Source organism: Podarcis raffonei, chromosome 18 (genome assembly GCF_027172205.1).
Source record: "Podarcis raffonei isolate rPodRaf1 chromosome 18, rPodRaf1.pri, whole genome shotgun sequence".
NCBI classification, from domain to species: domain Eukaryota; kingdom Metazoa; phylum Chordata; class Lepidosauria; order Squamata; family Lacertidae; genus Podarcis; species Podarcis raffonei.
The window spans coordinates 13,091,735-13,107,608 of record NC_070619.1 but is presented as its reverse complement, the minus strand read 5'-3'; the positions used below and the strand labels follow the sequence as shown (position 1 = coordinate 13,107,608).

The 15,874-nt window shown below is 46.9% G+C and overlaps 1 protein-coding gene across 2 annotated transcripts; it reads right to left on the bottom strand.

Moving 5' to 3' along the window:
- Positions 1-13: 13 nt before the first annotated feature.
- Positions 14-13,476, bottom strand: REEP6 (receptor accessory protein 6). 2 transcript variants are annotated; one of them, XM_053372719.1, is made up of 6 exons: positions 13,334-13,476; positions 9,227-9,320; positions 8,288-8,426; positions 7,378-7,546; positions 6,782-6,854; positions 14-1,235 (listed from the first exon to the last, which is right to left on the bottom strand). In XM_053372719.1, exons 1-5 carry the CDS (start codon positions 13,446-13,448, stop codon positions 6,829-6,831), a joined length of 543 nt encoding a protein of 180 aa, XP_053228694.1. In that variant the 5' UTR covers positions 13,449-13,476; the 3' UTR covers positions 14-1,235; positions 6,782-6,828. The 2 variants fall into 2 exon arrangements, with proteins under 2 accessions (XP_053228694.1, XP_053228693.1); XM_053372718.1 differs by lacking the exon at positions 6,782-6,854.
- Between the last annotated feature and the right edge of the window lie 2,398 nt (positions 13,477-15,874).

Sequence of the window (15,874 nt, the reverse complement as noted above, 5' to 3'; positions counted from 1 at the left end):
CCTGACACAAATGGGGGGAGGACACTGGATCACTCCAACTTTATCAGCAGAAAGTACAAAGCTCACAATCTCTTAAGTTCACCACGTAGAAAATCGTCAGGAGTGTTGTGCGGTTGTTTCAGGGCGGTGGGTTTTCTTGGCAGATTTTCCTGCTTTGGGGGGGGGGCTGGGACTGAAGTTCAGAGCAAGAAACGAGAGTCGTACCAACTTGAGAGTTTCTGGAATTTGTCAGGGCGTGTTTCCCATCACTGCTCCCACCCTCCTCATCCCACCAGCGACACATTAAGGAAGGAGCAGCTTAGGGTGGTCTGGAGAACCCATTAAGCTCGCCATCAATACTGGAGGTCGAACACTGGCTTTTATTTGCAAGTCTTGGCATTGTCCCAAGCTGTGTATTAAGAAGATGGAGAGGACACCAGGCCTTGCACTGCTGTTTTAATGTGTTGCAAGATGTGAGCTCAGGACACAAATGTAGAGAAGGACAAGCATTTAGGATGATATCGCGGTGGGGGGGGTCAAATCTGGATTGCTAGGTGCTGCTTCCCCATGGAGACCCAAAGCAGAAGGCCAAGACCCCCAAAGCTCCAGAATGAAAGAGCCCACCTTTTTGTGATTACAGGTTTTCATGCACAGATCTGCGTCCAGGCTGTACTAGGAAGTAGGGAAGCTGTTAACCAGCTGGTTCCTGGCATCTGCTCTGCCAAAACTCAGAAGCAGCAACCTCTAAAACCTTTTTTTGCACAGCCTGAGATCCAACCGGGGGGGGGGGCAGCCTCATCAGGTCTCTCTCCACCCAAGGAACAGCCAACCGCAATTGCCAGGGAGAATATTCAGGGATGGAAGGATCGTCTGCTCTGGAACTGATCACACTTTGTGACCAAAGACATAAGAATGTGGTTGGAGTGTCAGGTGGGGATTAATCCAGGCAACCTCTGAAGTCACAGCACCCTCTGCTGGAGTTCAGAAAGGAAACAAGGATATCTTGGGGCGCTCAGTGAACAGGCAATCAAATCACATTGGTGGCATCGCCACACATTTCCGGAATTTGGTGGCGGCGAGGAGGGAGGGGAGCCAAAGGAATGATCTTATCGTAGGTGCGCAGAAAAACCCCCAAAGTCTTTCCCAAGCTCCCAGGGTATTCCAGAATGTGGGCATCTTTTCTCTTGCTTGGAAGTTTAAAACGTCCGTTGCTCAGTCCTCTGTCCGTAGGGCTGTTCTCATGGCTTCTTTGGAGACTGAAAATAAACCGAGAGAAAAGGGCGTCTCATGAGAGCAAGACAGCAAGGGCGGGGAGAGCCTGTTTCAGTCCTTAAGCTCAGATCTCCCCATTCCAAGACCTTGGGGGTTCCTTTAAAACCTTCCTTGAAAGTTCACATGCATGTTTGTAGGTAATTTTGTCCAATACATGCATTTTTGCCAACCGTTTCCCCTAATGCAGTCCTAGGCCTTACCATATTGGCCTGAATATAAGCCACACTTTCCCCCAAATTCCGAGTGCGGCTTAAATTTGCAACCTTACAAAAATGGGCTTTTACGATATCGCTGTAGGATTTTCTTCTACATTTGTCATTCACTGGTGTGAGTGCCAGTGGAATTTTAGGGGAGTGGCTTATATTTGGGTATTGCCTTTCTTTCTCCCCCCCCCCCTTGAATTTTAATGGTGTGGCTGTCTCATACAGAGTCAGACCCTAGAATCATAGAATCATAGAATCATAGAATCATAGAGTTGGAAGAGACCACAAGGGCCATCGAGTCCAACCCCCTGCCAAGCAGGAAACACCATCAGAGCACTCCTGACATATGGTTGTCAAGCCTCTGCTTAAAGACCTCCAAAGAAGGAGACTCCACCACACTCCTTGGCAGCAAATTCCACTGTCGAACAGCTCTTACTGTCAGGAAGTTCTTCCTAATGTTTAGGTGGAATCTTCTTTCTTGTAGTTTGGATCCATTGCTCCGTGTCCGCTTCTCTGGAGCAGCAGAAAACAACCTTTCTCCCTCCTCTATGTGACATCCTTTTATATATTTGAACATGGCTATCATATCACCCCTTAACCTCCTCTTCTCCAGGCTAAACATGCCCAGCTCCTTTAGCCGTTCCTCATAAGGCATCGTTTCCAGGCCTTTGACCATTTTGGTTGCCCTCCTCTGGACACGTTCCAGTTTGTCAATGTCCTTCTTGAACTGTGGTGCCCAGAACTGGACACAGTACTCCAGGTGAGGTCTGACCAGAGCAGAATACAGTGGCACTATTACTTCCCTTGATCTAGATGCTATACTCCTATTGATGCAGCCCAGAATTGCATTGGCTTTTTTAGCTGCCGCATCACACTGTTGGCTCATGTCAAGTTTGTGGTCAACCAAGACTCCTAGATCCTTTTCACATGTAGTGCTCTCAAGCCAGGTGTCACCCATCTTGTATTTGTGCCTCTCATTTTTTTTGCCCAAGTGCAATACTTTACATTTCTCCCTGTTAAAATTCATCTTGTTTGTTTTGGCCCAGTTCTCTAATCTGTCAAGGTCGTTTTGAAGTGTGATCCTGTCCTCTGGGGTGTTAGCCACCCCTCCCAGTTTGGTGTCATCTGCAAATTTGATCAGGATGCCCTTGAGTCCATCATCCAAGTCGTTGATAAAGATGTTGAATAAGACCGGGCCCAAGACAGAACCCTGTGGCACCCCACTAGTCACTCTCCTCCAGGATGAAGAGGAACCATTGATGAGCACCCTCTGGGTTCGGTCAGTCAGCCAGTTACAAATCCACTGAGTGGTAGCATAGTCAAGACCGCATTTTACCAGCTTCTTTACAAGAATATCATGGGGCACCTTGTCAAATGCCTTGCTGAAATCAAGGTAGGCTACATCCACTGCGTTCCCTTCATCTACCAGGCTTGTAATTCTGTCAAAAAACGAGATCAGGTTAGTCTGACATGACTTATTTTTCAGAAATCCATGCTGACTATTGGTGATCACAGCATTCCTTTCCAGGTGCTCACAGACTGTTTGCTTAATGATCTGCTCCAGAATCTTCCCTGGTATTGATGTCAGACTGACTGGGCGGTAATTATTTGGGTCCTCTCTTTTCCCCTTTTTGAAAATAGGGACAACATTTGCCCTCCTCCAGTCTGCCGGGACTTCGCCTGTTCTCCAGGAATTCTCAAAGATGACTGCCAGTGGTTCTGAAATCACATCTGCCAGTTCTTTTAATACTCTTGGATGCAGTTCATCTGGCCCTGGAGACTTGAATACATCTAGACTAGCCAAGTATTCTTGTACTATCTCCTTAGTTATTCTGGGCTGTGTTTCCTCTGCTGAATCATTTGCTCCAAATTCTTCAGGTCGGGCATTGTTTTCTTTATCGGAGAAGACTGAGGCAAAGAAGGCATTGAGGAGTTCAGCCCTTTCTGTGTCCCCTGTTTGCATTTCACCATCTTCTCCTCTGAGTGACCCCACTGTTTCTTTGTTCTTCCTTTTGCTACGAACATACCCATAAAAGCCTTTTTTGTTGCTTTTAACCTCTCTAGCAAGCCTGAGTTCATTCTGTGCTTTAGCTTTTCTGACTTTGTGTCTACACGTGCTGGCTATTTGTTTGAATTCCTCTTTGGTGGTTTCCCCCCTTTTCCATTTTTTGTACACATCCTTTTTTAATCTTAACTCAGTTAAAAGTTCTTTAGATAGCCACCCTGGCTTCTTTAGGCACCTTCCATGTTTCCGTCTCATTGGTAATGCCTGAAGTTGTGCTTTTACTATCTCCCTCTTAACAAACTCCCAGCCATCATGAACTCCCTTTCCTTTTAGTATTACTGTCCATGGGATCTCACCCAGCACTTCCCTAAGTTTTATGAAGTCGGCTTTCTTAAAGTCGAGAACTTGAGTCCTAGTATGCTTGGCTGCTCCTTTCCGCTGTATAGTAAACTTCAGAAGAGCATGATCACTCGCGCCTAATGATCCTTCCACTTCTACCCCACTAACCAGGTCATCAACATTGGTTAGGACCAGATCTAAAATGGCTGTTCCTCTTGTAGCTTCTCCCACTTTCTGGACAATGAAGTTGTCTGCAAGGCCAGTGAGGAATCTGTTTGACCTTATGCTCTTGGCTGAGTTTGACATCCAACAAATATCCGGGTAATTGAAGTCCCCCATTACTACTATCTCCCTTCCTTTTGCATGCTTGGCCATCTGTTCCAGGAAGGCATTATCTATGTCCTCCGTTTGGCTTGGGGATCTATAGTAAACTCCCACAATGAGGTCACTGTTATTCTTCTCTCCCTTAATTTTGACCCAAATGCTCTCACTTTGGCTTTGAGGTTCTAAATCTTGGATCTCTTCACAGGTATACACATCCCTGACATATAACGCCACTCCTCCTTTCTTGTCTGGTCTGTTTCTCTGAAATAGATTGTATCCCTCCATTATTACATTCCAATCGTGGGACTTATCCCACCAGGTTTCAGTGATGCCTATTATGTCATATTTAGTTTGCTGTACCAAGAGCTCAAGCTCATCTTGTTTATTTCCCATACTTTGCGCATTAGTGTACAGACATTGAAGTCCATTAATCATTCCCCCGTGTCTCTTATTTAAGGATTTTTTCCTCCCACCACTAGGTCTGCGTGCTGTTTGCTCCATTCGGTCTATGACATTTGGATGATCATCTTCATCAATTGATAGACTCCTACCTTCAGGAGCACTGTCTCCCTCCCCCACATTAGTCAGTTTAAAGCCCTCCTGATGAGGTTTCTGAGATTTTTTGCAAAAACATTCCTACCAACCGTTGTGAGGTGCAGCCCATCGCTTGCCAGAAGTCCATCTTCAAGAAACTGCATTCCGTGATCTAAGAATCCAAACCGTTCCTGTTTACACCATTTGCGAAGCCAGTTGTTCACTTCCACTATTTTTCCCTCTCTCCCTGGGCCACGTCGTTCAACTGGGAGGACAGATGAGATGACAATTTGTGCATTTAATTGCTTCAATTTCCTGCCCAGAGCCTCGTAATCTCTTTTGATCTTCTGGAGGCTATTGCTTGCAGTGTCATTGGTTCCCACATGAACCAAGAGGAAGGGGTATTTGTCAGTGGGTTTTATGATTCCTTGCAGTCGTTCAGTTACATCTTGGATCTTAGCCCCAGGGAGACAGCACACTTCCCGAGACATCTTGTCAGGCCCACAGATCACTGCTTCTGTTCCCCTCAGTAGGGAATCCCCTATCACCACTACACGCCTCCTCTTAGGTCTGGTCGGGGTTCTTCCGTGAGCTGTCCGTTCCAAGGTCGCCTGCACATTCCCTGAAGACTGCCTTTGCTGCTCGTCTTCATATACCTGATCGACTGTAATGAGGGAGAGATCCTCAAATGGAGTCTGCTCTTCGTCTTCCATGCTAGGGGAAAGGACCTCAAAGCGATTGCGTATTTCTAAACAATCAGAGCGAACCCTGGGCCTCCTACTTCTTTGAGTCACGTTTCTCCATATATCTGGCTCCTGTGTTGGTGAACTAGCCTCCTTCTCAGGGGAGTCCCCTGTCTCCTCCTTGGTGGAGACGGTGTGCTCTGTTGCTTCCAAGAAGAGCTCCAGCTCTCTAATTCTTTGGAGCGTAGCTACACGTTCCTCCAGTTGCTGGACTTTGTCTTTTAAGAGGGCAATCAACATGCAATTGCTGCAGGTAAAGCTGCCTGCAACCTTTGGCAAGATGGCAAACATTGCGCAGGAACCACAGGCGACTGCAGCTGTTCCCTCACCCTCCATCTTGAGAAGGTGTCGTTGGGGGTGACTACAGCGGTCCTCCATCATAAAAAGCGTGAAGACAGGACAAATAAATCCCCCCAAATAAACCTATATCTCCCCCAACAAACGTTTGAGACTAGCTCCCCTAAATCTAAAAGATGGATCAAACAGTGCGCGCCTTTTTGTTCCTTCTTCAGCCGCTGCCCTACAAGCTCTCCCTGGTCCATAAAGCTCAGTATCTTCTGACAGCAGCTCTCCAGGAATTCAGAAAGGGCTTCTCTCCTAGCCCTCTGGATGTGGCAAATGTTCTCCCTCGGAGCCACAGATATTCCCCATAAAATATCCATTGGAACCAGAGCAAGAGGTTTCACTGCCAGCCAAGAGTAGGCAAAGAGCTGAGATTTTCTGCAGTGGGGAGACTTAAAAATAGCCTCTTTCCCCACCAGGAAATCCCAGCCTCCATCTCTTGCTGGCAGCCAAGAGCTCCGCCATCCTCTAATCCACTTTGTGCAAAGGTAGAGAGATGGGCTAAGCCACATCTAAACTTAGCTGGCAGCTGGGGAACCCATTTCCCTGTCACTAGGTAGCGGTGGAATCCGGATTTATCTTTAGAGACAGAAGCACGTGCTCCCCACTGCAGAGGAAAGTCAGGGGCATATTACGCTCATCAAGCCTATCTGGGAGTAGGAAAAGTATTGCTGACATTTATTAATAAGAAATAAAAAGGAAAATTAATTATATTGGGGTCAGAAGATTGGGAGAAGATCGTCTAATCGAAAATAGATCTGTTGGGTCTCATTCTAGAGTCTTTTATGTAACTGAGAGATGGAAAATCACAAGTCATTATTATTTCTCTTGTCTTCCTTAGGTCTTTTCCTTTTCTCTTCTCTCTTTGCTTTAGTTTTAATTTAGAATGGTTTCTCTTATTTTGTTGCATTGTGGACAGAAAGCTTTAAGAAAATCTTAATGAACGCTCCTCGGATCTTCCCTGCCTTGAGCCCCTTAAAAAGCCACATGGTTTCTTGAACGATGACGGCTGATGTTATCCTTTGGGGAGGGCGACCTACTCGCGAGTAAAGACGTGGTGGAAAGCTGCCTGGCGCACAGGTGGAGGTCAGCTGTCAGCCAGAGATTGCAGAACTAGGAAGACAAAAGACAAAGGAAGGGGAAGAGAGCAGAGGGAATGAAAAGCTACAGAAGGAAGAGCGAGAGATTGCAAAAGAAGGAGGAGGCCAGGCCTTTGACTGCTTGCGCACAAGAGCAGAGCAGAGTCGGGATGCACATGCCAAAATTCCAGGATGGTTGCTTTTCAGGTGTGTTTTTTTCTTTAATTTTTTGGGGGGGCCCAAGAGAGCGGGGCCCAAAGCTATAGCTTGTTTAGCTTATACATAAATCCGGCACTGGTCTGGACACACACGACAAATTTCCAGGATCGTTGCTTTTCAGAGTTTTCCTAGAACAGCTTTTACCCCCCTGGGAATATTTTAAACCCTTAAAGGCACGGCTGCAGCTCAGCTGCCGTCATTCATCTTGCCTGTTTAAAAGGCTTTTAGGGCTGTCGTTTTTTCAAAAGGGCCAAACCCTCTCTCTCTAAGCAGCTTCCGGAATTCAAGCACTATGCAACCACAGATATAAAATCCATAGCCATAATTGACACAATTACCTTCCCTGGAGACGGTGGATGCGACGTGAGCGGCTCGGCCGCCGAGGTCGCTGAGGACGCTGTCGACGGTCTGGTGGTGCTTCAGAAACCAGGGGCGGATGACGTTGCAGTAGAGGACCTGGGAGCCGTTCCACGAGACGGGAGCCATGCACCACAGCAGGAAGAGACACTGCGGGGCAGGGGAAAGGAGGGCAGCTCAGCATCAAGAAGCAGGGCGCTGCAACAAGGGGCGGCAGCGCATCACCACCAGCCACGGGCGTGCACTTCGAGGGGCCCAGCCACATAGACACTTTCCCAGGATCCTCCATTCCCATTCCCACTGCTTTACCTGGGAACGTGGGCATCTGAGATGATATTATTATTATTATTATTATTATTATTATTATTATTATTATTCCCTGACCACTCTGGGCAGCTTCCAACAGGATATTGAAAACACAATCAAACATCAAACATTAAAAACTTCCCTAAACAGGGCTGCCTTCAGGTGTGTGTGTGTGTCCCACCCTAAAACGGCTCAGGATTGCACCAGTGTTAGAAACCCAAATGGCACTTTAAAACTTTTTTGTTATCTGCTACTTGAGTGTAAAAAAAGAACAACCTTCAAAGCAGTTTGCAAAAAGATAAGTAAGGAAAATTGGGGAAAATTTACAGCTGTAAATTTTTCCCAATTTATCTTTCTGCAAACTGCTTTGAGGGTTTGTTTTTTTACAGTCAAGTAGCAGATAAATCTTATGATAAATAATTGCTCTTCAATTTTAGACATTTAAGTGTTTTGTGTTGTATCTCTACCCTGCTGTTCTTAAAAAAACTCAAAGTGATGTGCAATAACCATATATAACTTTGATTTATTTTAACTTTTTTAAAGAACAGCAGGATACAGATACTTTATAAAAATGAACGATGTTACCTTGCCGGCATAATAAAAGGGAAACCAGTAAAGGAAGGTGTCCGAGAAGAACTCCGCCACGCTGAAGAGCCCGTAGACGACCCAGTAGGTCAGCCATGTCGTGTCGTCGTCCTTCGTGGAGCTCTCAATGGCTTTGATGCTGAAAAGAACGGCAAGGCTGTGAGAACGTCCCTCGTTTATGCAGCACTTTGGGGCCCCCCCAGGAACCCCCCCACCCCTTCCAGTCCCAGCCACCTTCACCCGCAAGACGCCTCTGTCGCGACCAGTGCCAGAGCACCCAGGGGGCCGGAGGGCTGGGCGACTGGGCCAAGGGGAGTCTTTCAGAGCTGGATGGCTTCCTTATAATCTTCTAAACATGCCCAGCTCTTCAGGTGAGGTTTCTAAGCCCTGCTCCTCCTCTCCTGAACACTCTCCTTTTGGGCAATGCCCTTCTGCAACGGTAGAGCCCAGATGCAGCGTAGAACAGAACACAATTAATCATCCTGGCGATCTGGACTCCCTGCTTCTATTAATTCATCTCCAGCAAGTGAGCCAAGCTGCATGTTGCCATCTCAGCCCTTCTCTGCACTGTACTTCTAAAGTAGCATCCCACTTCAACAGTCATGGCTTCCCCAAAATAATCCTGAGAACTGGGCCTTGTTCGGAGACCCCTTACTGCTCCTACAACTGGGAAGAGGGATTGACGGTTAAAAAACTCTGGGAATTGTAGCTCCGTGAGAAAAACTGGGGTCTCCTAGCAACTCTCAGCCCCCTTCGGCTCCGAGGATTTTCAGGGCTGATGTCAGGTGCGGGGGGGCCTCACTCTGCATCTCGATATTGGTTGCTGCTTTGGGGCAGCGGCTCTGCAGAACAGCTCCAGCACCAGCCAGCAAAAATACGCCCAGAGAGGATGGAGGGAGACGAGAAGACGAGCGCCTGGCTCTCCAGATTGGTACTCACGAGACATAAGCAGGATAGACAAAACCGATGAGATTGCAAAGCAATGAGGCGCCATAGCCAAACATCAGGTAGAGTCCCAGAAACGCAATTGCACCTAAATGGAGCAAAGCCATACTCAGAGCCTGGAAAGTTCATTTTACAAAAAGAATTCATTCCACTCCAATATTTCCCAGAAAGGAATTAATTCCCCTTCATTCTTGCCTCTTTACAAAAAGCATTTGTATTATGTTCAGTTCATGTTATGTTCAGTTATGTTCCTGAACTCTAGAAGCGTCTAATCTACCCTTTATTCACAGTTATGAGGATAATAATCTTTATTAATAATTGGGGAAGAACCACAGCTTGGTGCCAGAGCATCTGCCTTGGGCGCAGGCGGTCCTGGGTTCCGTTCTCAGCACCTCCAGGCCAAGGTGGGTGCCGCTGCCTCTGTCCCTTTCGGAAAGCGGAAGGAGGACATTCAACACACGCAGAAGGAAACAAAGGAGTTTATTAAACATGCTATGTTATGACCGTTATCGTAATGTTCAGTGAAGGCCAGGAATTCTGCTGCTGCTAACTTTTTCACTGGGCGACTCCAACTAAGGCAGCCCTCCATGTTTCTGTTTAAATCAGCCCCCTTTCCCTAACCAGGAGCACTGGGCTCTTTCTTCCTCAGCTGGAGGCTCAGGGCAGGTGAGGCTCGCCTGGTCGTCAGGACCAGATGCTGCAATCAGCAGAGGGGCTGGGACTGCTCAACTGCTCCTCTGGGGCTCGGCTTTGGGTTTGTCTCTGCAGTGCGTTTCCTGACTGCTGGACTTTGGCTACATGGATTGACCCTCAGGCGGTGTTTCCCGACTGCTGCACTTTGGACTTGACATACAGTAGATGCCAGCAGGACTTGGTGGCAGGTAAGCTGGGGGTTCAGGACTGCTTTGCCCTCTGCCTGTTTTAAACTTTGCTGGGGGGCTTTCTCCTGCTGGAGAGGGTATAACAGCCCATGTTTTGAATGCAGGTGTCCTGTTTCTTTTGATAACTAACCCACATATACATGGGTTGCAGATCTTCATTCTCCTACAAAAATTGCACCTGTTTGGCCGCCTCCCGCCTCTGTACAAGAGGCTTCTATTTGGCAAGAATGACTAATAATAATAAAGCAACCATAAAACCATTTTTAGAAAGTCATCAATGAAGCTAAATAGAAGAGCAAATAAAAGCCATTCCGTTTGTGGTGGCAAGGAGCTTAAAACATTTTAAACCACCACAAAAAACAAGGCTTCACCCTGAAGCCAGTGACTCTCCATGGCAGAAGAACAGCCAGAAATGCTGAGAATTTGTTTGTTCCTTTCACTTGCTTAGAATGTATGGGAAAAAGAGAATGCAATAAAATTGGGGGGGGGGCACACTTAGCACACCACCACCAGGGCTACATACACACTACACATTTACAGCACACACACCCTTCCTCAAAGAATCGTGGGAACTGTAGTTTATCCCTCAGAAAACTACAATTCTCAACATGCTTTTTTCAAAAAGCTCAGAGTTCCCAGGATAGCGTGTGTTTGTGTGCAGCCATAATCCACCTGACAAGGCTCTTTCCAAAGCTGGGCCAGAACAGGCCATTTCCTCCCACACTCGCAATGGCTGCAGGCTTTTGTAAATTCTCCATTTACGAAACGGCCCTGCACAAACCGCGCCGTTGCAACAGGACTCTGCTCCGTGACAAACCTGATATTCCGGTTTAAGATTATCCCGTTCCCCCCCTAGCTGTTCCTCAGTCGTGTGCGGCAAGAACCGTTTGGGTATCTTAGCAGAGCTTGGTCAGTTTCAAGCGGGCGGCTTGTGATTTTCCTTGCACCAACCTGGAGCTCAGGAAAAGTCCCTCTCCCTAAGAACCAGGGGGTGGCATTCCTGGGCAGAGCAGTGGGCTGCCTGACCCCCAGATGGGGCCCCGATCCCTGACAGAGCTAGTGCATCTGGGGGGGGGGGATGCTGGATCCAGCTCTGCGGCTAAAGGCACCTGTGTCCTCAGGGACTAAAAGAAATTGAATGCATTTTTGGAAAGCGTCAAACAGATTATCCATGCACTAATTTGGACAGATCTGGGACTTCTTGGGTCAGTTTTAACAAGTGATGGTGGGTGTCTGTTTAGTGTGATGCGTCAGAAAAGGAGCAGAGATGCCAACAATCACACACACTTGGCATGTATTAGACATGAAAAGGACCATTTTTATGGGTTTCTCTAGAGAAGGGAAGATTGCAAGTTGCTCTGATAAAGGGATGTGGTAATTTCAGTGTGACTTACTGCCTCATCTGCACGATATATGTTTAAAGCAGTAGCGTTTCCCAAATGATTCTGGGAACTGTCGCTCCTTTAAGGGTGCTGAGAGGCCTCAGGAGACCCTGACAGAGTTAGAATTCCCAGAGCAGTTTAACAATCAAGCCCTCTTCCCGGGGAAAGGAAACAGATTCTGGGGAGGGGAATTCAGAGGCCTCCAAACAACTCTCTGTAGGTCAGCGGCAGGGAAAGATCTCCCAAGATTTCTCCCACTGCATCACATGCTAAGGAGATTAACTTTGGCACGTGGAAGGAGCGAAAAGTCGCCTCTTGCCAATTTCGGGAGGATGGAGGGACTGCAAAACACCCCACAATGTCCCCATACCTGGAAGCCACACCTGAACCTCTGTGCTGAAAACCTTTCTGTCGTAATTTGCAATTAAAGTTTCTTATCGCCTCCCGTTATTAAAGGTTAGAGCTAAGACTCCACCCGTCAGCTTATTCCCATGTATGCAATACTAACCTTGTGGAATTAATTACTGAATTTGGGAGATAGGGGACGCCAGTTTAACCCATCTGTTAAAGAGCCACCTGCAGAAAAGGGGTGGAACATGCAATAGTGGCAAAGGAGGGCTTTGTTTGGGGGCAGAGACACAGAAGCAGAGCAGCCTTCTCCAGGGGCTTAAACATTCATTATTACAATATATTTCATTGCTTTATTGCCAGCCCTTTGCCCTACAGTCCTAGTGTGGGGGCAGAGATCAGGGTGTTGCATTAGGACCTGGGAGACGGGTTTAAATCCCCACTCAGCCACAAAGTTCACCGGCTGACCTTGGGCCAGTCACTACCTACTCAGAGTAGACCTACTGAGATGCAAAGACATGGCACGCTTAGGCCCACGATTCTCAGACAGACACTGGCATGTTTAACAGGGGTTGCATGATTTTATTTAAAAATGCTCTATCCCAGTTCAATATCCAACTTGAACCTCAAGACAAGTTGCAGTTGAGGAATTTTCGGGTTACAGAGACTACATGCCTTCTGGGGCGGGGCTATGATAATAGTAATTAATAATAATTAATAATAATGGACCTTGAGCTTGTTTGGAGGTTCTAGGACTGGGATAAATTGTGTTCGCTGAGCCCGTATTTTATACAGTCTGTATATGATGTTTGTTTGTTAATGTGAGGTGTGATATGCCTAATAAAGGATTTTGAATTGAATTGAATTAATAATAATAATTTATTATTTATACCCCGCCCATCTGGCTGGGTTTCCTGACCACTCACCTAGGAGACAAACAACGTTTGGAAAGCAATGAACTTTAACAACAAGGGCAGGGATTTTAAAAAGGAAGGGGGGGGATATTAAGTACCGTATGTACTAAAAGACAAGAAGTTAAACAATATTTGAAGGACAATTGCAAACAATTAACACTAGCAGGGTTGATTTAAACAGACTTGTAATGTTAATAAATTTTTAAAACTTTTTAAAAATATGGGACAATTATAATAAGTGAAACGTAAATTGGAAGAGGTACAAATGCGATGATACAGAAAGAATGACGAAAACCATGAAGGAGAGGGAGGGAAGTCGATTAGCTGCTATGAGCAAAGAGATAAGGATGTACTTAAATACTATAAAATGGAAATTTAATAATAAGAAGAAGACAACAAGTTAAAGAAGCCTGCCTTCTGATGGGGTCCCTCCCAGGCCCTTTTTTCCAAGGGGGAAAGGGGTGCTTCTGAGCATGGACAGAGTCCTCCCTCCTCCCCGGAGGGATGGAGAGGGCTTGGCGAGCCTTGCGCCTCTATTACGCACGCCGCTTCCCCCCCTGGGGCGCACAGGCTCACCTGCGGCCAGGTAGTCCCTCTTGACGCCCGTCTGCGCCTCCAGGCGGCCCAGCAGGTCGCCCACGAAGCCCGGCCGCTGCAGGAAGGCCTGGAAGCGGAGCTGCGCGGAGCCCATCGCGGAGAGAGAGGAGCGCACCTTTGCGCACCGGAGACGCGGCTGCCCGGCGGGGGGGGCGGGGCTGGCGGGGCCAATGGAGGGCGAGGGCGGGGCCGACAGGGGAGAGGAGGCGCGCAGGGGCGCAAAGGCGCGCAAAGGGGGGCCAAGCGAGCGCGCCTCCTCTTCAGCAGATCTAGGGTGACTTTTTTTGTAGAATCATAATATAAGAATAATCTGGGCGGCCCCATCCTCTCTAAGGTTCTGATTTTGTTTTTTTGTGTATGTATCTTTAACTAAACCATCTTCGGTTTGATTTTATTCCAGTGCTGGGCAGGGGATCTAAACGTCTAAAGACATTATTTTGGCTTAAAAAGTCGATAACTGCTTTTTTTTAAAGTTTGCGCCTGGTGTTTTTCTTTGAAAAATGAATTTAGAAACAAATCTCTTTTTTGCATGGCATTTTTGTTTTTGTCTTTTAAAAATGAATTGATTTTAATTGTGTTTCCCCCCAAAAAAACCACATTTTTTGCGTTTTTCTTTCTTCTGCCTCCCCTGTCAAAAGCGGGGAGGGGGACGGGGGCTTGGGTTACTTTGACCCAACTTTGGACCCCTCCTGCTTTCCGCGCCGAGGCTCCACCCGGGGACGGCTTGCTCGGGAGGAGGGAAGGCTCGCTTCTCTGGGCCAAAGTTCCCTCTCCAAGCGAGGATGCCCTGTAACGCAGCACCACCTGGTGGCGTCAAAATGCAGCGCACCCTCAATTTAAAAGGGAAAACAGAAAATACATTTGCCCCCGAGCGTGGGGAACAAGTCCTGCAAAAATGCGCAGAAATGGTTGGCATCGTTCCCGAGGGATGCACCTGCTGGCCCTGTTTGCAGAAGCGCGGGGGGGGGGCTGGCTTAGGTGGGCCTTCCCCTCCCCAAAGGTCACACTGCACCATCAATATTTGGGGAGAGGCTGAGGAGGATGTGACAAACACAGAGGAAGGCCTCCTTCCCAGTCACCCGTGATTCTCGTCCCCTTCCACTCCACGAATGGTGTTGCCATCCTCATATATTACGTAGCAGCGGGCAAACATGTCTGAATCGGGTATCTGTCCCTCTCAACTTCTCCTTTCTCCACTCTTCAGCTCCGCTCGCCACATCCCAGCACAAATGCAACAGTGCTTCAGCACAGATTTCTCCCAAATATACATGTTTTCGTATGGAGATTTAGGATAAATCCACTCTAAAAGGCTGGCAAATTTTCTGAATGGGCTTAATAATAATAATAATAATAATAATTAATAATAATATTTGTACCCTGCCCATCTGGCTGTTTCCCCATTGATTTTCATATGCATTCCAGAGTTTTCGCAAGCAATTTTCCTCTATTTATTTTTATATCATAGAATCAGAGTTGGAAGGGATCGATCAAGTCCAACCCTCTGGAATACAATAGAAATGCACTGGTTCCTGAATGTCTTGGGAGCCAAACAAATCGGCTCCTGAACGATCAAAAACCGGACGTGATTGTTCCGGTTTTTGAACGTTTTTTTGGAAGCCGAACACCCAGTGCGGCTTCCTGCAGGCAGGCAGAAGCCCTGCCTTGGTTTTCGAACCATTTTAGGAGTCAAACAGACCCCTGAAACATATTAAGTTCAGGAACCAAGGTTCCACTGTATTATTATCACTGGTATGTTCTTTTCACCAATATATGCGTTTTCACACATGCTTTTCCAGCAGTAGACACATTTTTCAGGTTGGAGAACTGAAGAATTATCAGAAGCTTTTTTATTTCCGTTCAAACGGGGATACTTTATGAGTCTGCAAGGACAGGAGAAGGTGAAAAAGGGAAAATAATAACACAAACACACGCATTTAATTCTGTAACGGCTTAAATAAAAATGACTTTTAATGCAACTTTAAAAACAAATCAGCACCCAAGTGAAGGTTCTTCGGAGAAACAGTGGTGGGCCCCTCCCTCTCCCTTCCCCCCTCCACCCCAAATCAAATTATTTGTGAAAACTGTAAGATTATAAAATAAATTACATATTCTAGCTAGCAATGTACAAGTGAGGCGGGGGCAGTGTGGAGCTTTTGTGGGATTCCTGAGATGGAAAAACAGAAGCAACTTCATAAAAACAGAGGAAGGCGTCTGTAGAAGTCAGGCTCAGCGCTTTTGACTGACGGGCAGCCGTTCTCCAGGGTTTGCAAAAGGGAGACATTCCCAGCACTGCATTTTGGATCCTCAGCTCTCAGCCAGAACAGGAAGGGTGTAGCTGCTGTTTGGCTTAATTTTTATTGTTGTTTTGTTAATAGTGCTTTACAGAAAATAGTTGTTTTACTGACGATTGGTAATTCTATGTGATTTATGCTGTCGTCGTGATGTTCTAGTCTTGTTTGCAAGTCACTTTGTGACTTGCGCAAGTGAAAAGCGGCCCAGAAATGGAGGAACAGAATGAAA

What these genes read in the sequence shown, in the direction of transcription:
- REEP6 (XM_053372718.1), bottom strand. Translation starts at nt 13,448, where the DNA reads ATGGGCTCCGCGCAGCTCCGCTTCCAGGCCTTCCTGCAGCGGCCGGGC. An exon ending in GAGGGACTACCTGGCCGCAG is followed by an intron (nt 9,321 to 13,333) that starts GTGAGCCTGTGC and finishes TGCTCCATTTAG; the next exon opens with GTGCAATTGCGTTTCTGGGA. An exon ending in CCTTTTATTATGCCGGCAAG is followed by an intron (nt 7,547 to 8,287) that starts GTAACATCGTTC and finishes CCTGCCCCGCAG; the next exon opens with TGTCTCTTCCTGCTGTGGTG.